This window comes from Varanus komodoensis, unplaced genomic scaffold (assembly GCF_004798865.1).
Source record: "Varanus komodoensis strain SLA01 unplaced genomic scaffold, ASM479886v1 scaffold125, whole genome shotgun sequence".
Lineage (NCBI taxonomy): Eukaryota > Metazoa > Chordata > Lepidosauria > Squamata > Varanidae > Varanus > Varanus komodoensis.
The window spans coordinates 305738-326150 of NW_025335360.1; the positions used below are offsets into that span (position 1 = coordinate 305738).

Sequence of the window (20413 nt, forward strand, 5' to 3'; positions counted from 1 at the left end):
CCCGGAGCAGGAGCCGCCGCGCGCGCGCCTCACGGGAGGCGTAGTTCTCCCCACGGGCTGCGGCGGGCGCGGGCGCGCGGGCGGACTACCCTTCCCGGGATGCCGAGCGCCAGCCAGGGGGGCCGCGGGGCGGGGGCGGTGTCGGGGAGGGGTGCGGGCTGGCCGCGCAGGCGCGTTGCGGCGGGCTGCGACTGAGGAGCCGCGGTCGAGTCCTCGCTCGGATCTTCCCGGTTCTGGCTCGGGCGCCGCCGAGGACGGAGGAGCGCTCTCTCGCTCGCTTGCTCCCTCCGTTGAGCAGGTAGGGCCCGGGGCGCCTGCCTGGGGAGGGCCGCTCCCCCTCCGGCGGGGCTGGGGAGAGATGCTGGCGGGTAGCCGGGCTGGGGGGAGATAAAGGGGTCCTGGAAGGAGCTGCTGTGGGGGGGCTCTGCCGTTGGGAAGCGGCCTCCCCGGCACCCCCCTGCAGCACACGGGGAGAGGGTGCAGCCCAGCTTGCCTGAGGAAGTCGGTGAGTCGGGTGCGGGTGGAATAGCAAGGACTTCCTGCTCCCCCTTCTCCAAAACCTGCTCTGAATTGAGTCCCTTTTGGGAGACGGGTGGTGGGGGTGGGGGGAGAGATTTTGGAGGGCGGCAGAGTTTTGCATCAGTGTTTATGTGATATGCAGATACCTATATATCTGTGTGTGCATGCATGAGCACATAGAAGCACAAATAGATGGAAGCGCACACATATGTATACTCACATGTATGCACACGTTTGCACGAACCATGAGAGGGTGCTAGAACTGGGCAGGGGGTGACGGCGAGGAGGGGGTCCCCTGAAGAAAAGAAAAACGGGCATCATGCATTCGCAACATCCCCGTGCGAAAAGGATGCTCCTGCTTGACTCGGTGGAACTCGCTCGCCGCGCATCGGATCCCGCAGCCACTCGCGCGTCCCCCGGCGGCCTGGGTCCGTTTCTCTGGGTGAGGCTTCGCCTGCTCCATGCGGTCCTGGCCAGCCGCTTCCTCGGGGAGGATGTTTTGGACCAGGAAATAGGAAGATGTTTCAGTAGGCAGCAAAATAGGGGTTCCCCTCGGGAGGGGAGCAGGGCCTGTGGAACCAGCTTAAATACATAATACATTAAATACATTCAAGAGTACATACTCTTCTGCATGTGTGTTCCATGTAAAGCCCCATTATGTTGAGAAGGTCTTGCTTCCCAGTAAGCGCAGTTAGGATCGTGGCCCCAGGGTCGTTGAGAGTACTGACCATGTCGATTTGAGGGGATTGGGGAGGGGTAAATACAGGCAGGAAGCTGTGTTTTGCTCTCCTTTTCACATTATGAGATTTCAGTGCTCTGCTGTAGCCTGTGCAGGCAGTCAACCGCAGCGGAATAGGATGCCTTACAGTGCAAAGGGGATTTTCTGTGCCCCTTTGTAAGAATCTGGGCTCAGAGCATGCCAGTCAAAAGGGTTTTTGAGACCCCTAGCCAGCCTGCTTTGCATGGAAGTGGATGCGGCTGTGAAATTGGATGGAGAGGAAGGTTTACAGGTTGGAGACCCCTCCCTTGTTTTGCTCTTGCTGTAGCTAAATGCGGAGGGAAGCTTGGCCAGAGAAGGGCATGGTATCTCGAGTCCTTCAAGGTAGATGCATTTGAGAAGGTGTATGGAGGGTGGGTTGGGAGATGAGGCAGAATTGCTTCCCCACAGTGCTGAAATTCTGCATTAAAAGGGGGGATTTAACATGTCAGTTGCTTAGTGTTGTTTACAAATTGGCCCCGCAGAGGGTGCTGCCAGCAAGGGAATGGATGATCCAGCACTGTCTGGCAGCAGAGGAAGGATGCGGTATCATCTCTGGTTATCATCAAACTATTATATAAAGGGGGTGTTGTATAAACGGGGTGGCTGGAAGGAGTTGTTGTCCCTCTGGACTGGTAGAATCAGTAACATGAAACATCCTCGATGAGCTGCAAAGGGAAGGGCACAGAGGCCTGGGAGCTGATGTCCTAGGAAGAGGGCTTTTCCGATGCTTTCTAAACAATGCATGCAAAGAATGGTAAGGATTGCAAAAAGGATTATGACAGAAACAATCTGCTGACTCATGCAGGCTAAGGTTATTTCATTAGACCTTCACTGCCTGCATTGAAGCCTGCTTTAAGTGCCCTAGAGGTATAAAATGTAATAACAGCAGAACAAGGTGACTTTAGAGCTGGGGCCTCATAGTTCGGTTGTTCTGTAACCATAACCTTTAAAAAGGAACATGGTGGGGGAAGGAACAGGAAATTTCCTGCAGTGATGAAAATGCCATAATGGAAGACACTGTTGCTCGAAAACAAATACAGCGACCTTGATTTAGTCACTAGATTAGGTGTGCTGTATGCCAGATGCCGTGCCAGGTGTATTTAATACAGCTCACTGACAGTTACCACCGAATAGTGTAAATTAACATTCAAAATGATAACACACAAGAGAACAGGGGTTTTTGGGGTGTTCATTTCTCCCAAATGGACCATATCCTCTTTCATAATGCCTTGCCTTAAAAAGAAACCTGTTTCTCTGGAAGGTGTGTCTGGAAATAACATTTTAAGAGCCAGAGTAGGGTAGGGGTTACAGTGTTGAACTGGGGCATGGGGCATGCCGCTTCTAATCTTCCTTCCTCGTCCGAGAAGCTCAGTAGGTGACTTTGGAGCAGTGACTGACTCTTGGACTTCCCTATTTCATAGGGTTGTTGTGAGGATAAAATGAGGATGAGGATTTATTTAAGTCTCGTTGCAGATGAAAAAATGTGGGCTATAAGTGAAATAACTGAATAAACCGGCCACAAAGGCCCACCCCAAGCTACCTCATAGGGTTGTTGTTGTGAGGATAAAATAGGACTGTGCAAACCGCACTGAGTTCTTCACAAGAGGAAAAAGGGTGGGATAAAAATGCAATGTTAATAACAACAACAATAGAAATGGCAATAATTCACTTTTGCATTGTGTCAGGGCATTTCACATGGCTCTTTGCAATAAGTAAAACAAGAATAACAGCTGTGGGATCGAAGCCTGTGGGAGTTTAGGGGTTAATCCGGGAATGAGAGCCAGGCCAGGATTGCTGACCTTGAGAAACGGAAAGGTTTGTGGGGCAGACTTGGCAGTGTGTTAGCGGCATCCCTCTCCCATCCGCTGCTGTGGACAGTGAGCGCCTCTGCGGTGGGTGGTGTCCCCCTGAGGAACAGGGAACCGATCCCTTAGAAGGAACCTGCTCCTTAGCGGGTGGGCAGATACCCTGCTCTGCAGGGTAGCCGAGGCATCGACCAGGTGTTTGTGCCAGGTGTTGCAGCGATATGGCACATACTTGCCCGATGTTGTATTTGAAACTAGCACCTGCCGTCTCGATGCCGGGCTACACACAACAGTTTTAGTGCAAAACTGCACCAGTGTCACGGGGAAATGTACTTGTGAGGTTTGGGAAGCCAGATGGGTTGCAGATCAATACCACAAGCCGCTTTGCAGCTGTAAAAGCAGCCAGATCAAACATGGAGTCTCACAAATGCTTGGATAGAATAGATTACCGTGCAGCCGTAGCTGGCAACTTAAATTTAGCACTCAAAGCAGAAAGTGGCAGAAAAGTATCATCAGGCGGACCAACAAACATATAAAGAAAAATCAGTCTGTCTGTCCCGGTCCACCAAGCATATTTTTTGCCAGTTTTTAATTCTGGATTTCCCCATGCGGTTCATTTTGTGTGTGATGAAAAGTCAAACCATAGTTAACATGAAAATATGTGCCTCTGCTCTCTGGCTGCCACAGGGGTATCTCATCTATTTTGGTAGGATCTAGAGAGGGTGGTGCAGGCCACTCCAGGCACGCTTGGATGAAATGGATTATCTGGACCCATTTCATAGAAACACAGAGACAGAGCGAGTCAGCAGGGGTCTCCCGGGCCATCTAGTCTGACCCCCGGCTCCAGCCGGCTCCACTCACGACATTTCAGTCAGGTTCTGGCCTGGTTTGGCGCCAAAACACCCTTGGTCGCCCTGTAAGATGACTTACGCTGGGAAAGGGGTGGGTGTGTTGGTTCTCCTGCACCGCTCAGCGGCTTTTGATGCCATCAGCCATGGTATCCTTCTGGGATGACTGTTGGAGTTGGAAGTGAGGGGCACTGCTCTGCAGTGGTTCTACTCCCACTTGGATGGCCGGCTGCAGAAGGCGATGCTTGGGGGATATTGCTCTACTTCATGGATGCTTCAGTACAGGGTTCCTCGGGTTGGGCGTGTCCGCCATGTTGTTCAGCAGTTCCATGAAATCGCTGATTGGGGTAATCTGGAGTTTCGGAGTGCGTTGCCATCAGGATCAGTTGCCATCTGCTCTGTTTCTCCTTTCCATCTTCAGAAGCTGGGGCTGGGGATGTGCTAAACCGGTGCCTGGCTGCGGCAGTGGCTGGATGTGGGCCAACAAACTGAAGCTCAACCCGGACAAGACTGAGATGCTGTTGCTGGGAAGTTCCTTTGACTGGAGTGGGGGTGTTCACCCTCCCCTAGACAGTCCCCCTGAAGGAGCAGCTCCATAGCTGGGGGGTGCTCCTTGATCCATCTTTGTCACCTGTGGCTCAGGTGTCCTCATTAGCTTAGAATGCTTTGGTTGGTGCCCCAGCTACACCCCTGTCTGGACAGAGATAGCCTGGTTTCATTGACCAGTGCTGCAAACTAGATTACTGCAACGACTCTGTGTGGGGCTGCCCTTGAAGCTGGGCCAGAAGCTGCCGCTGGTTCAGAAGGTGGCAGCCAGATTAATAACTGGGGCCTGTAGCCACCTGCATTGGCTGCCTGTGTGCTTCCGGCACCGATTCAAGGTGCTGCTTTTAACCTGTAAATCCCTACATAGGTGTCACTCTACACATCAAAAAGGGCGTAGTGGCATACTAGAAGCCTCAAAAGGACCCAGTCCCCTACAAAATATTTGTGGATTACAATTCCAGGCAGCTAAAGTAATTTAGTATCAGGGGTATACTGTAGTTTCCCTGATCATAATGCCTGGATGATCCTGAGATGAAGAGTGAAATGAGATAAGCATCCCAAAGAAAAAGCATTATTTATTTATTTATTTAAAATATTTATATGCCGTCCTATTCACAAAAAAGCCTCAGGACGGCTTACAATATAAAATATAACATAAATAACATAAATTCCCGACCCACACTGGATGCAGTTAAAAACATAGAAAAACCAATATTAAAACTTATTAAAATATCGCTGGAATAAAAGGGTCTTAACCTGGCGCCGAGAAACAAATAACGACGGCGCCTGGTGGACCTCTCCGGGGAGCGCATTCCATAGATGGGGCGCCACCACAGAGAAGGCTCTCCTCCGGGTACTCTGTCTCCTAATATCTTTCACGGAGGGTTGCCGGAGGAGGGCCTCTGCTGCCAATCTCAGGGGGCGGGAGGGCAAATATGGAAGAAGGCGTTCCTTTAGGTATCCAGGTCCCAAGCCGTATAGTATCCCACCTTATAGTAAAAGGTGGCTTGGATGGACACCCCCACCCCCCATAGATGGGATTCTGTGTGTCCTGGTTTCAGCTGTAGCATTTAAAGGTATCCTAAATGAATGCATTTGGGACTAGTTGGCCATGGAACTACCTCTAAGGGAGACCATTCTGGACTTGATTCTGAGCTGTGCCCAGGTTTTAGCAGGGGATGTCAGCATTGACCAGGACAACAGTGACCATCATGCCACCAGATTTAACTTACGTTTAAGTAGAAAACATGCACATTTGACTTCAATAGAGGATACTGCTTGAAATTGAGGAAACTGACAAAAAGAAAGTTGCAAGAACTATTTGTTAACATTAAAACTCAAATTCTTGGGGGTTACTGAAACCTCTGCTCATAGAAGCTGAGTGGGAATGTGTGCTATGGATCCAACGAGGGGAGAAAGGAGGGCTTCCTTTAGAAACTGGTGGTCTTGTGCAAGCAACGAGAACAAACGGGAGCACAAACTTCTGTGAAGGAATTGCAAGCAGGCCATACACGATGAAAAAAGAAGAATGTTGAGGAGCATATTGCTAACAACACTAAGATTAACATTGAATTCTTCAGCTCTGACCTCTCGGTAGAAGTTGGAGGGCAGATCTTTCCAAACTGGTGTTTTTGAGAAGGGATTTTGTGGAATGGAGGCAAACAGTGGTGGCAGGAGGTGAAATGGCAAATTTGGTTTAATGTAGGCAAAAATAAAGTTACGCATATTGAGGGAAACATTAGAACTTCATAGATGTGTAATGTCATGAAGGGTCAAGTGTAAGGATGTTTCATTGGAGACCAAGGCCAAGATCATCCGCGCTACAGCTGGACAATGGAGAAAGCCGGCAAGAAGAAAATGGATGCATTTGAAATATGGTCCTGGAAGAGAGCTTTGTGAATTCCCTGGACCAACAGGAAGACAAACGAGTTGGGTCCTGAATGCACTCATGCCAGAGCTTTCTCTGCAAGCAAAAATGACACAACTGAGGCTGTCCTACTTTGGGCACCTCACGAGAAGGCCAGACTCCCTGGAGAAGACAATCATGCTTCGGGAAGTCGGAGGCAGAAGATGAAAGGGAAGGCCAAATACGAGATGGACGGACTCCATCAGGGAAGCCAGTCTAGAACTTGAAAGAGCTGAATGGCGCTGTCATAGGCAAGACATTTTGGGGGGCTTTCACTCATAGGATCCCCATAAGTCATAGATGACTTGATGGCACAGAACAATACATATTCAAGGTCAGCGAGTGGGTAGTGGTTCCATTAGTGCAGTGACCAAGAAAGGGAACTTGGGGCTGTCCTGGATGATGGGATCAAAACGCTGGCATTGTGCACCTGCTGTGGAAAGCTAATTCCATGTTGGGGATCATAGGAAAAGAAATGGGGGGAAATCTGGCAGTTCTGTATTGCCTTTGTATAGGTCTGTGGTGCAGCCATGCTTGGGGTGCACAATACCAAGCTTTTATACACGTTTGATAAATAATGAAATTCTTTGCAAAGCTGGTGTGGCATACTGCATAAAGAACCATCCAGGGAGCTTCAGCTATCAGCTGGCATGACATTGTAACACATCAATAAAATAATGTTCTGATCATGACACTGCAATCAAGATTTGTAAAACTAGAAAACATGCAGAAATGTTTTCTAGTCACAATGATCAGCTACCCTGTGAGGAAGGGTTACCATGTCTGGGGATCTTTCCTTAGAAAAGAGGAGGCTAAAGGATGACATGATGGAGGTGTTTAGGATTATGCATGGTTTGGAAAGAGTACACAGAGAAAAGTTATTCTCTGTCGTGTATTGCTAAAATCTGAGGTCAGTAAATGAAGCAGAAGGGCAGTACCCCTGATAATAATTATCTCTTCCTTAACGAAAGAGGCATACCAACAAGTGCTCAAAGGAAGAGAGACTTCCTTTTGAAGTGTTTGGAGATTTGATAGCCATACCCTCCTAGCTGATGTGGTTTTAGATGGTCTGGAGTTGAAGGGATTTAGGTAGGGATTAGCACCCTTGGGTCTGTTGTCTTGGTTTAGAGTTCTGATTGCCCACAGACCTTGCCCTTGGAATTACTCAAAATTCCTCTGAAGAAGCATGCTACTTGAGGATTGAACAGGACTGCTGAGTCTGTATGAATTGGCACTTTCTGTCAGAAGAAATTGCTGGACATTATCCTGCAAAGCTATTCCATGAGCTGCTGGCGCAGAAGACGCTGTGCTAGGAGAAGCCAGGTTTTGAGCAGGAGCAAGAGGAGTAGCAAACGCAACTGCAGTCACCGCTTGCTGCTGCTGTCTGGCGTGCCACTGTCGTACGCGCACCCTGGGCAGCTGCCTGTGCAGGCGCCTTGGGCTTGGGTTGCCCGAACTGAATGCTGTTCAGTGTGCGCATTTGTGGCCCTCCGCATTCCATACAGACATTTCCCTTCAATGTTCCATAGCTACATTTCCCTTCTAGCAAATGCAGTGTTCTGTGTAACTCGGGGACATGATGGTTTACCAAAAAACTGCAGCTTCATGTAACGACACTGAGGAGCTTTGACTCAGATTTGTAATGATACTCGGGAGCTGTTGAAATGCAGTGAGAAGAGAATGCTTGTTTGGATGCGCCTTTCTGTGCAGAGCTTTGTCTGTTGAGAGCCAAGGTGGGGGACCCAACTGATCCCAGTACATGGTAAGCCATTTGGAGAATTGTCATCCAAAATAAAGGTAGGGCACCGGGCTGCATCCCATTGACCGGGAGCACAAATGAGCCTCAGTTTGTTGAGATCGTGCAGCACGGTACAGAATTGGAGTCCGTTGCCGCTTGAAGCGTATGTGGCAAGGTTAGGTAGGACTGGTTATGTGTTTATTTTTACTTCGGGATCATTTGGGTTCAGTGCAGAGCAAGATCATCCGAAATAGTAACTGTTCCACTGGTACTACAGGACTTACAGTAGCCTTACCACATTTTGCAATAGGATTTAGAAACAGTAATCCACTCCTGTTTAAGCCGTCCTTTCAGGCAAGACCGTCGTTTTGTCTCCTTTTTCTTCCCCAGAGCTTTCTGAGTGGCAAATATACTTGTTAACCCTGGCGTTTACGGAAGGAGAAGATGAAAGATATCGATCTAGGAAAGGACTATGTTATACCCAGTCCTGGATATAGAAATGTGAGAGAGAGAGGCAGCCTGCACCAACGGGAAGAACAAGATGGACCGAAGTACCGGCGAGATAAACACAAGGTCAGAAGTTGTGGTTTTCTTAAGGGGTCTGTGTGGCAGGTGACTGAACTGCTTAACATAATGGACTTAATTTTGTGGTGTCAGTTTTGTCCATGATCGGCATCACCGTAATTATACTGTGCTTCATGTTTAAGATGTTGATCCCTGGAAAGAACACTGTATGCGTTAGCGATTGCTTGGTAAGGGTCAGTCTCTAACTAAGGAGAGGTGGTGCTTCTGTACTAAACATCAGTTCCTTTGGATGCAGACAGAAAACAAGCATGTGTGCATGTAATTGCAATTATTGGGAATTATTGGGAATCGCTAGTAGGCGACCCTTGTTTTTAATAGCTGGCGAGGCTCAGGTTTCTTGCTTCCTGCTTCCCACAGGTGCCCTGACACCCCAGATTTCCTCCCACAACCGTTGTAATCCAGATTACTTTTTCTTTGCCGGTAAAGAAGGCATGTGTATATTTGATTATGTGCAACTCGCAGTGCCCCATAGCAAGCATCTTGGTGCTGGAGAGGCTGTCCACTCCTCTTCTTGACAATGGACTAGAGAAGTGCTTATCAAAAAGATTGCCAGAGCTAGCTAGGGTTAATTTGATACATCAAAGCGTTCGTAGATCTGGAATTCATGGGAAAAATGAGTCTTATTCTAAGTGAGCTATAGGTAATAGGATTCTGGGGAAAAATCATTGATTTAGAGTAAGAGCGTTTTTCAAGGGAAGGGCTGACTTCCATTTAGGTCTTGGGAGCTGCCTGCCATCTGTGGGTAGCAATATCAGTGTCCAGTGTGGATGAATCAAAATGCAGTTCTTACAAATTTCAAACTTACTCACAAATAAGCGGAACAAGCCTTTGGGTGTCTACTCAGAGGTAAGGAGGACTGGATCACTCCGTAGCAGCTTGAAGAGGATGCAGACGCCAAGCCTTTGCATGTCTACTCGACAGTGAGCAGGGCAAGCCTCCGAAGGAAGCAGGACTGCGTCATCCAACAGTTTCCTCTGCAGGCTTTGCTCCCTCTTCCCTGTCGAGATTTCCCCTGAGTGCGGAGCAGGCCCCTCTGGAGCCCGATCTGCACCTTCATCATTTCTGTTGAGCCTCAGGGCTCCCCGTTGTGGTGGTTGAAACAAGGAGACCCGCTCCTCCCTGCGGTGCCTCTTGGGATGCCACCTGGAGGACCGAGGGGGAAGAAAATGGCGGGGAGCGGAGTTGCCATGACGAGCCTGATTGGTTTTAGGCATATCCGTGCAAAAAACTGTACACTGCAGGTTTGCGTGTTGTGACGTGTGAGCCCAGCCAATGAGTAAAATTAGGAAAAATTAGGAAAACATTGGAAAGAGATTGGGGGAAACAAAACAGAACAAAATGGTGACCTGCATTCTATCCCAGAGATGCTGGATTAAAAGAAGAAAAACGTGCAATGGGAAAAATAAAAATAGGAGGAAATGGGGGAAATGGAAAAAAAATTGTGAGAGGCAGGACTGTCCCAGGAATCCTCGTGGCTGCTCCCCCACGTTCCTCGAGTTTGCAGGTAAAAAGATAAAGAAGCTGTTGAACATTGAAATGAGAAAGCAAAGCAACGCTCTTGCTCATCAGCCCCTGCTGTTAACTCAGTCTTTCTGGATGCGCACAGGGCTTTGACACAGCAGCCAAATAGCGCACCAGCAGTGAGCCCAGGACTGCAGGATTCTCTCTGCAGGCAGGAGAATGACTCAGAGTGACAATGACAAGTTACAGGCTCACGGTGCCACTCACGAAACAGCCGGCTCCTGGCTTGTTCAGGGGATGTAGGTGAATGGAGCAGGGCCGGATACGGATCTGCAGTGGCGTTTGTGTCGGAAACTATGCCTGCAGCCGGGCTTTGATGGACGAGAGGAGGCAGGAGTGTGGGATGAGAGGCACACATACAACTCTCTCCGAAGTGCCAAATGCCAGAGTTCTGACTGGGAATCTGCCTCAGACCACGGGGGGCAGTCGGGTGCTGCATGAACGGATGTAGCGTCTCTGATCTTTGTTATTTTTAATGTGCTGCTGTGAACCGACCAGAGAGCTTGGGCTGCTGGGTGGTATAGAAAATAAAAAAGAAATTACCTTGAGGGAGCCAGCAGGAGAATTTGTTCATTAAAAGTCCATTTCCTTTTGTAACAAGAGAATTCAGAATACTGTAACCTCCTGTACGTTATCGAGTGCAGCATGTAAATGTCAGGGAATTGATTTCATTTATGGTTATATGCAAAAAACTTGGAAATAAAATGTGTGCCTGTGAAGAATGAATTTATTTTTATTTCTACATTTATTTATGTTTCTTACATACATTTTTTACCATTGTCTTTCTTTGCAAGATTTGGTTCAGTACTTCGACATGGTTACACCGTTGTAAATGTGCAAACGTGAAATGTATATAATAAATACAATATTAAACTTTAACGAAATGCAATAAAAGGAGTTCTGCGAAAAGAGAAGCTCGTGATTGAATTATGGGTCAGCAGCAGATGCATTACCTGCTTTATGGCCCAGTTTGCACCTAATGATGCTTTGGGGTTTAAAAAAAACTTGGCGGTACTGTGAATGAGCCCATGGAGAGAGGAGAGCCAAGCGTTAGTGACCTGACTGTGTAAAGACTCGTGCTGGCTGGTTCCTGTTGGCTGTGATGTGGGAAGGTGCACAGGTGTGATGTGCTTCTGTAGCATACAGGTAATTTGAATGAAGCAGGAGGGACAGAACTTCCGCAGCATGGAAGTGATACGTGAAGGAAATTAGGAGGGTGAGTACCTGGAGGAGGGCCTTCTCTGCGGTGGCGCCCCACCTATGGAATGCGCTCCCCAGAGAGGTCCGCCTGGCGCCGTCGTTATTTGCTTTTCGGCGCCAGGAGAAGACCTTTTTATTTAAAAGTTATTTTAACTGTTTATTATTATTGTATTTATAGATTTTAATATATATAGCCGAGATGGTACCAGTTTGCAAATTATTAATTGTATCTTTTTATGAATGTTGTGAGCCGCCCCGAGGCTTTGTTGCGATGGGGACGACATAGAAATGTTTTACATAAATAAATAATACTTCTTAAAGGCCAACAACACAATCACTGTATTGTGATTCAGAAGTTCAGTGTTGAAGAATTGAATGATAAATGGAAAGCTTACTGTATATATTTTGCTGAACAATTGAGAGAGAAAAATAGAATATACAAGTATGTAAGCATGGCCTAGCTGATACGTTCACGAATCAGCCAGGTATAGAAGACCAGTTAAAGAATTTTAAGATAAATGGAAAGTCCAATATATATACTTTATTTGGCAAACAAGTGTTACTGTTACGTATACAAAGATCAAATTAATATAATCGTTTATGAATTTAACTTTTTTTTATTATGATACTGTTTTATCTGGGGAAAAGCTACTTGCTGGTGCGTTTGTGGATGTGTTATAAGGTGCATTATTTACTTTATACCCACATCAAAGCTTTTTTTTGTAATAACCACATATGATTAAGTCAAAGTGGCAGTTACAAAATGGATAGAAGTAATACTAATAATGACTTTTGTGTGATTTCCCACACTTAGTGCTATATGTAATTTTTGTGTAAAGTCCCTTGGTATCTTTTTCTTTCTTTTTCATGCTACTTTTTACTGTTTTTTGCCTTTTAGTTATAAAAAGGCAAAACACCTTTATAAAAAAAAATGTATTGTAAGCTGCCTAGGAAGGCCTCAGCAGTGATAGGCAGCCCATAAATACAAGGATAAATCGATTAATTATTTAATATTTATTTATTTATTTAAAACATTTCTATGCCGCCCCCATCGCAACAAAGCCTTGGGGTGGCTCACAAAAAATACATAAAAACATAAATAAATCATAATAATATAATAATTTAAAAGAAAAAAATTTAAAAACCCCCGGTGCATTCTCGGCTCATTTTAAAATCCTAATTAATTCAATAATTTAGCAATTAAAATAAGTTTTAAATAAAAAGGTCTTTGCCTGGTGCTGAAAAACAAATAACGACGGCTCCAGGCGGACCTCTCTGGGGAGCACATTCCTTAGATGGGGCGCCACCACAGAGAAGGCCCTCCTCCGGGTGCTCACCCTCCTAATATCCTTCACGGAGGGTTCCCGGAGAAGGGCCTCCGTTGCTGATCTCGAGAGGCGGGAGGGCATATATGGGCGCAAGCGTTCCTTTAGATATCCAGATCATGATAACGGGGGTCAGTCTGCTAGCCTTTGCCATGGGACTTGCAGTGGCGACGTTCTCCCGGCTCATGAAAGAAGACGTTAAAATGAACGGGCGAGGTCGTGTTTCTCCGCATGGGCTCTCCGGGCTGCGCCATCAGAGCTTCGACCTTGGCAGAAGGGTCCCGCTAGTGGCGGCTTGCAGACCGCAAGGTTGGTATCGTCGCTCTGGTGTGGCGTGTGCGGCTCGTGACTCAGCAGAGTATTCCTGGCATTGTCAGGGGAAGTCGGCGCGCTCGGCCTCTGCTCCCCGATGCTGCCGGTGTTGCCGCGAGAGGCTCGGTGGCCCGAGGAGAACGGTGTCACCCTTGGCAGGCAGCCCTTTTTGTGTTACGCTGCAAAGGACCCGAGGCGAGGCTCGCAGTCACTGCAGTCCTGATGGACAGCTCTTCAGATTGGCCTAGGCCCCAGACTGCCCTTGCGTGTTGTGTAACAGCCCTGGCAAAAACCGGCGGAAGCGGCTAGAGGTTCCTGCCTGCTTGCAGAGCACGCAACAAGTGTGTCGTGTTCCCTGTGTGCTCCTCGTGTGTAACAGTGCGTGTTGTTGTGCCTGGCCACTGGGACTTGTGCCTGTGGAATATCTGTGAATCGTGCATTGAGATTGTGTGCAAGGAGGAGGAGGATAGGAAGACGGCGTTGGAAGGATGGATGCCACAATCCTGTGACTGGATGAACACAACAAGAAAGTATAACTTGGGTTGCAAAGGCAAAGTATGGCCAAGCAATATTTCTTGAAAAAGTAGAAATGGGAGGTTAAAATTTCAGTCTTCTTCCATATAACAGTGCCATGTTGCTGTTTAGCCTGAGAATTGCACCAGCTTTAATGTTTTATAAAGTAGTAGTAGTAGTAGTAGTAGTAGTAGTAGTTGTTGTTGTTGTTGTTGTTATTATTATTATTATTATTATTATTATTAGAACATTTCTGTGCCGCCCCTTGCCAAAGCCTCTTTGCTGAACACTGTAACTGAAAGGGAGCCAGTGGATAGAACAGTGTAAGTTATTAGCAGATGTTTCTCTTGAATTACATTTTTCTCAAAGGCTTGTGAAGCAATGTCGAAGTGTGGAAAATGCTTGCTGCTTGTCCTCCAGTTATTACAATGCCTTCCTTATGTCACAGACATATAAAAAAAACTTTATAAAATATATGCCAGGGAATCAAAGCTCATAAGTTTTTGGGGGGGAAAGCCAGAGGCTGAAAAAAAGGGTCTTGTGGTATCTTAAAGACTAAAAAAATATAAGTTTATGTGAACTAGAGCAAGGGTGGCCAAACCAAGACTTGTGAGCCGCGTGCAGCTCCCCGAGTTTATTTTTGCAGGCCCCCGCTTGTCCTGCTCTGCTCCTGCTGACTTTAAAAAGCCAGTTTAAAGCATCTTGACCTCCTTCCTGAATGTGGAGAGTGTCGTAGCTCCAAAGAGAATTTGCGTTGTTCAGGTGACAGTCCCTGAAGATGGCTGTCCTGTTGCTGCATGTCCCTTCTGCAGCTCTTTCAAAGGTCCCTGATAGAATTCTAGCTTAAAGACCATCTCCTAACAAAGAATTCTCAGCTCTGCTCTCTCAACTGTAATTGCCAGGATTCTGTCTGTGACAAAATGTAAAAACCCCGGCTGTGTTTGGTTAATATGACATTTGCCTCGAGTAGTCCTTGCTTCTAAAGGTCCCTTTCTTTGGGAAGGGTGCCACAGTTAGTGTGTGTGTGTCTTATGCACACATGTTCATAAAAGCAAAATAAATATTGTTCATGTCTTGCAGCTCCCACACATCTGACATTTACCATATGTAGCTCTTCTGTTGAGCCAGTCAAGCCACCCCTGAACTCCAGTTTTTTCCAAGCTTCTGCTGCAATCAATTTGTCAGTGCTTAAGGTATCAAAAGATTGTTTTCACTGCAGCAGACTAAATGGACTGCTGTGGAAGCAAAATAGCTTGCTCTGGAAGTAAATACAATCCGTAATCTTGCTAGCTGATATTGCATGTGTTTGAAATGCTCCTTGATACCGGGTGCCTCTTTTTACCTGAAGCCTTTATATACAAATTCTAGCATTAGGTTTTGGACGGATGATTGTGTGGTGTATCAGAATTTAAATACAGATATGTCTTGCAAATGATGTCTCTTTGCTAATCAACAGGAATTAGTCTAGTAGAAGAAGTGGGTTTGCCTTTTGCTTCTGACTTTCTTACTCTCTGTGTTGCCCTGTTTAAAGGTAACTAGTCTCATCTCTGAGCTTGCGAATCTTTAGGTAGCTGTGCCCAAGGCAAAGCCTCTTCATTTCATGCGTTGGTTGGTCATGCGGAATATGGACCCCGAGCAAGGCTGATCCGGCTTGTTTATGAGTGAGCTTTAATAGCTTGGCTCGGGGGCAGTACTTAGACTATGCCAGAGTCGGGATTAAAATGGGCAAGGATGCAGTCTCATGTTCCCTGCTCCAGTGCGTGGACCCGTGTGCAATAGTAGTGCTTGCTGCCCTGTCTCATGCCAAGTGCTTTACCAAGATGGCTGTTTCTGACCAGCTGGAATAAGCTCATGGAGGGAAGGAGGACGAGGCGCTGGTAGGAATCTGTGTGAGCCGTTGCCGCCCGTTTTCCCTTCCCCGCTGCTGTGAGACTCTCGTGCATCCTTGGTGAGGCAGCCAGGATGGCCCTTCTTGTGCCAGCTGCAAGGGAGGCGTGGCTGGAGCACAGCTGCCAGAGTCCCTGGGGTTCCAGACAATCTTATCTCCCCTACCCACAACATGGCACAGCCATGACTGAGCCCGGAGAGCATGGAATGAGCGAGGGAAGATCCGAACCCGTGACTTGGATTGGGAGGGTTGGCCAGCCCATGACTGGGTCTTCTCAAAGCTCCATCCAGGTAGTACCACGTGAGGCTTCTGTCCAGTGATTCAAGCCCTCCCTGCTCTGCCACCCAGAGAGAGCCGGGCAGCAGCTGCTTCTTGCCACCTAGATGCTCAGTAGCTTGGATTGGACAAGTGGGTTTCATGGGGCCATTTGTGAGAGAGCCGCCTGCAAAGAGGTGAGCAGCCTCCTTGTATTCAGGAAATCGGGTGCAAGATCAGAAGCCCACCGGGCAAGGAAAGAGGTCCGTTTTGGGGAAAGCATTGTAGGACATCGTATTTTCTAAGGCAAAATCATCTAAGCTTCTGTGTGACTATGAAATGCCGGGTTCGGTCCATGAAAATCAAGGGAGCAGTAGATCAAAGAGGCAAGCTCTTTCTTCTGCTCTGAGCCACGGGTACGAGCGAGTGCTGATGGAAAGCATTCATTTGGCGAGACTGAAAATCTAATTCCATCTCTTCTCTCCTGATCATTCTGGTCTTTTGTCAGAGGGGCTGCACTAGACCGATTGTCATGCTGGGAACAAACACTGAGCTGTGACAGTTGCTTCTCCCACACTTGATGTTCTTTGTGTTCAGAGTGATTCACTGGTAGCATTTACTGGCCTGAAATAAGACAGGAAATCAGTCTTGCTCTTTGGAAAGGCTCGGGGTCACGGTGGAGAGCGAAATGAATCTGCAGTGCAGTGACGTGCCTGGGGGCGTGGAGAAGGGATTCTGCCAGGGGGCTTCTCAGAAAAGCAGTAAAAATGAAGTGACTAGTATCCTGCTGTCATTTAAACCTGCCTTGCAGCTGATTTTGGAACGCAGCATCCACTTTCTGGGAAAGTTTATTGCAGGGCTGGAAATGATACGGAAAAGGGGAACCAAAATGCAAGAAAGGGTTGGAGAACCTTCTCTGTACAGAGAAGTAAAAATGCGTGGGATGCTTTGGTTTACAAAAACAGTTGAAGAGAAACACGATAAAAGTTCGTAAAATACAAAAAGCGATATAGGGAGGTGCATGTAAATAATTTTCTCTTTCACCCAGTGAAATGCATTGGCAGTAGATTCAGGGGAGACGGAAGGAAGTGATTAATTTATAGAATAAATTATGGATTCATTTATTAAATATAAATTATAATTTATATTTGTGGCCCCAAGGTTTGGGACTGGTCACTGGCTTGAAGGGCTTTGAATGAGGATTGGACCAGTTCAGTGCCCAGTGGCTGGTCGTGGTTCCTTTGTACAGCCTTCCTGTGCAGCAACAGGATTTAAGAAGACCAGATAAGGGACAGGATGTGTGTTCTCGTGGCAGCAGAATCACATTCAATCAAACAGAAAGCGAATCAAGTGTGAACGCGCTGCTGAGAGCAACATACTTCTAACTTACTGCATGAAAGTAACTTACTACGTAACAGTAACATACTTCTAAATATCCTTGATTAAGAAATCCATTTCAGCTGTTCTTTCTTCCTTTTTTCAGATTCAGTCTTTCCATTGGCTAATGTTTCAGTTCCTCTTCTGCTTCTTGCTTTCCTCATTCGATGCCGGTCTTAGATACTCAGTAAATACTATTGCATTGTTGGAAACGGTTTCTTGACCTCAGTGTGCCAGTGTGGTAAGAGTCTTGGACTGAGATGGGGTGGGGGGGTGACCCAGGTTTTGTTGATTCATTGCATTTCTGTGCCACCTTTTTACTCTTTCAAGGAATGCAAGCCAGCTTACAGAGCCATCATCTCCATTTTATCCTCACAACAACCCTGTGGGGTAGGTTCGGTAGGAGTCAATGACTGGCCCAGGGAGCTTCATGGCTGAGTGGGGGGACTTAAAATCCTGAGTCTCAGGCCAGTGTCCCACCCGCTTTGCCTCAGGCTCCCCCAGGCCACCCAGTCCTTCCTGGGCTGCCCAGGTTCTGCTCCCCACTGTTCACAGGACTGTTGTGGCAACAAAGTGCCGAGGAGGAGGGCTTGTGTGCCAAACCTGGAAGGAAAGTGAGATACAAATGCAATGAGCAAGCAAGCAAACAGTGCCTGTTTTGTGAGGCTTCTGGCTTCTCCTTTGCTGTTTCCGTTGCCTTCTCAGGACCCCACACACTGTTTCTCCATTAACTGCGGCAGGTAAGCAACCTGATGCTGCCCAGCTGTTGATCACAAGGTTGATGGGAGCCAGAATCCAGCCATCTGAAATGCCCCGGGTCCCGTGTTCCTCGCTTAATCTGCGTGTTTTAAATTCCTGTTTCCTTGCAGAATCCTTCCTTGTGCCCTTCTCTCCTTCTGCTCGCCCCTTGCTTTCTCTTTTCTTGTTCCAGCAGTGCCAGCCTGCTGCTTGGGTGGAGTTTTGCTCTTCTCCCCGCACTTCAGGCCTCTCTTTGTGGCCGTACAGGTTAACTTTCAGAGACTCAGTTAGGGGTAGAGGGCAGCATATACATTCCTGAATGAATGAGTGAATGCACAAATACACTTATATGATAGAGGACAGTTCTGCAGTGTCATGGATAGATATAGGAAATGTTGTAACAGGGTTTTTTCCCATTCATCATAAAAAACAAAAACAAAATCAAAACTTGTCTCTAGTCCTCATTGAAAAAATATAACTACTGCATTGCCTCTTGAAGGAGCTCAGGGGTGGGGAAGCTCTGACCAGTGGTTTAATCTGGTGCTTAAGGTAGGCAGGCTGGACTGCCACGTGCGGGGTACCTCCCCCCTCCCAGTTGGGTGGGCGATTCTGCAGCTGGGGAGTCCTCGCTAAACATAGTGCAGGGGATGTGGGCCGCTGGGGACTTGCCGGCCCCAAGTGGACAGGCGTCTCCCTGCAATGTTTACAGTCCCCTTCTCTGCGCAGAAAGGGGAATAGAGCTCCTTGCCTCCCTCTTGGCAGGGGGAAAGGCAAAACGAGTGGCCATGAGGCGAGGGTGGCATCAGCCGTTGTGGCAAGGCCTTTTTATTTATTTTTATTTATTTTTCAATTTATATCCTGCCTTTTTCCTACAAAGGGCTCAAGGCAGCTTACAGTATTCTCCTCCTCCATCTTATCCCCACAACAACCACCCTGTGAGGTAGGCTGGGCTGAGAGTCTGTGCCTGGCCCCAAGTCACCCCGTTGGCTCCATGGCTGAGTGGGGACTCGAACCCAGATCGTCTAGAGTCCCAGTCCCATGCTCTAAACCACGACACCACACTGGCTCTCTTGTGGAGAGCCAGGCGGTGCTGCGTTTCAGAGCGTGGGGGTGGGACTTGGGCAATCCCGGCTCCAGTCCCTGCTCAGTCACGGAGCCACCTGAGTGCCTTTGGGCCTTTCACAGACTCTCAGCCCAAAGGCTGTGCTGGTGGTGATACGACTGAGAGCGGGGAGAGGAGAATGATGGGAGCTGCGTTGGGTTTGCTGTAAGAAAGATATAAATCAGATGGATGGATGGATGGATAGCAGAGTCTGGCCATGGCGTGTCTACTGGTTGCCATCTTGTCCCCCTGCCTAAAACGTGTTCCCCACCCTTGAGTAGCTCATACTTGGTAAAGATGGAGCTTAATGGAAAGGGAATGAAGTATATCAAGCCCAAGTTGATGAAGTGATGCAATGTTGCAGTTCTTCCCTCCAGACTAAATGGTTTTTTGGGGTAGTTATTGGAAATGAGGACTCATGCAGGAGCAAGATGAAGAGCCTGGGTGTAAAGACTCCCCCGAGCAGGCTGCTGAAGATCTGGCAGTGGGCTTGGTGGTGAGGAAGAAGGGAGATGGCTGCTGCCCCCGGCCCTGGAAAAGAGTCATCTGAATCAGGCTGCTGGTTCTGAAACAGTTCTGGAGCCGTGAGCGAAATGAGCTTGGTCGCAGAATCCCACGAGGTTTGGTTAGTAGGCAAGTGTTTAAAGCAAGATGATATTGGGGAACTTTGCCCTGGGATGCCACAGTCGGTTTAGCAGCGCTGCGGCCTGTTTCTTGCTGCTCTTTCTAAAGAAAGATCACCTGGCAAGTTCTGGTGTCCAGACAGGCTGTTTTGATGACCTGCATCCATGCACAGCTGCCCTGCTAAGCCGAAGGGGTCTTAAAATATCATCCTGCTCCAAGCGCACTCCTTGCTGTTGGCTGCGTGATTATTAACCATAAGAAACCAGCAATGATCCAGAAATGTTTAATTCCATGACTGGAGAAGTGGAGGAAACTTGGCGCCAAATCCTGTTTGTTTGTTGAAACTTCTGAAAGCTTTATGCTAACACCAAGTCAAACAGACTAGATTCCAAACTGTAGCTGGAACATAATATATTCAGAAAGGACATGCTCTTGTTTGTGGGGAAAGAAATAAAACATCATCATTATTTATCACATTTTTATTTTAATTTTAAAAAACAATAAAACTTGAGAGAAAACCAACCAAACAGGACTTTTCTTATTAGTGGATGCTGAGCTTGCAACTATGTGAGGAAAAAGACATCTGAGGGGATGGATGTCGGAGAAGGTTTTTGTTAACGAGGGCACGCAGCTCTGTTTGTTTAGCAAGAGCATCTAAAGTTCACTTCAACCATATTTCATTTGAAAAAAATGAGCGAGACACTTGGATGACATTTCTGTGTACTTTGGGGAGGAAGTACGTGTCGTTATTTGTTCAGGCAAATAACTTTGGGTGTATAATAACTTATAACTTTTGTCTTTTGGGTGTATTTCATAGAATCATAGAAGAGTAGAGTTGGAAAGGGGCCATG

The 20413-nt window shown here is 47.4% G+C and overlaps 1 protein-coding gene across 9 annotated transcripts in view; it reads left to right on the forward strand.

Moving 5' to 3' along the window:
- Positions 1-173: 173 nt before the first annotated feature.
- The window catches only part of ABCC5 (ATP binding cassette subfamily C member 5), a 70721-nt gene continuing 50481 nt past the window's right edge, over positions 174-20413 (forward strand). For 3 of the 9 annotated variants that reach the window (XM_044422316.1, XM_044422323.1, XM_044422324.1), the window contains exon 1: positions 8513-8695. In XM_044422316.1, the coding sequence (XP_044278251.1) occupies positions 8567-8695 (129 nt within the window). In that variant the 5' untranslated portion in view covers positions 8513-8566. The other 6 variants (XM_044422321.1, XM_044422319.1, XM_044422317.1 and 3 more) reach the window with 4 other exon arrangements.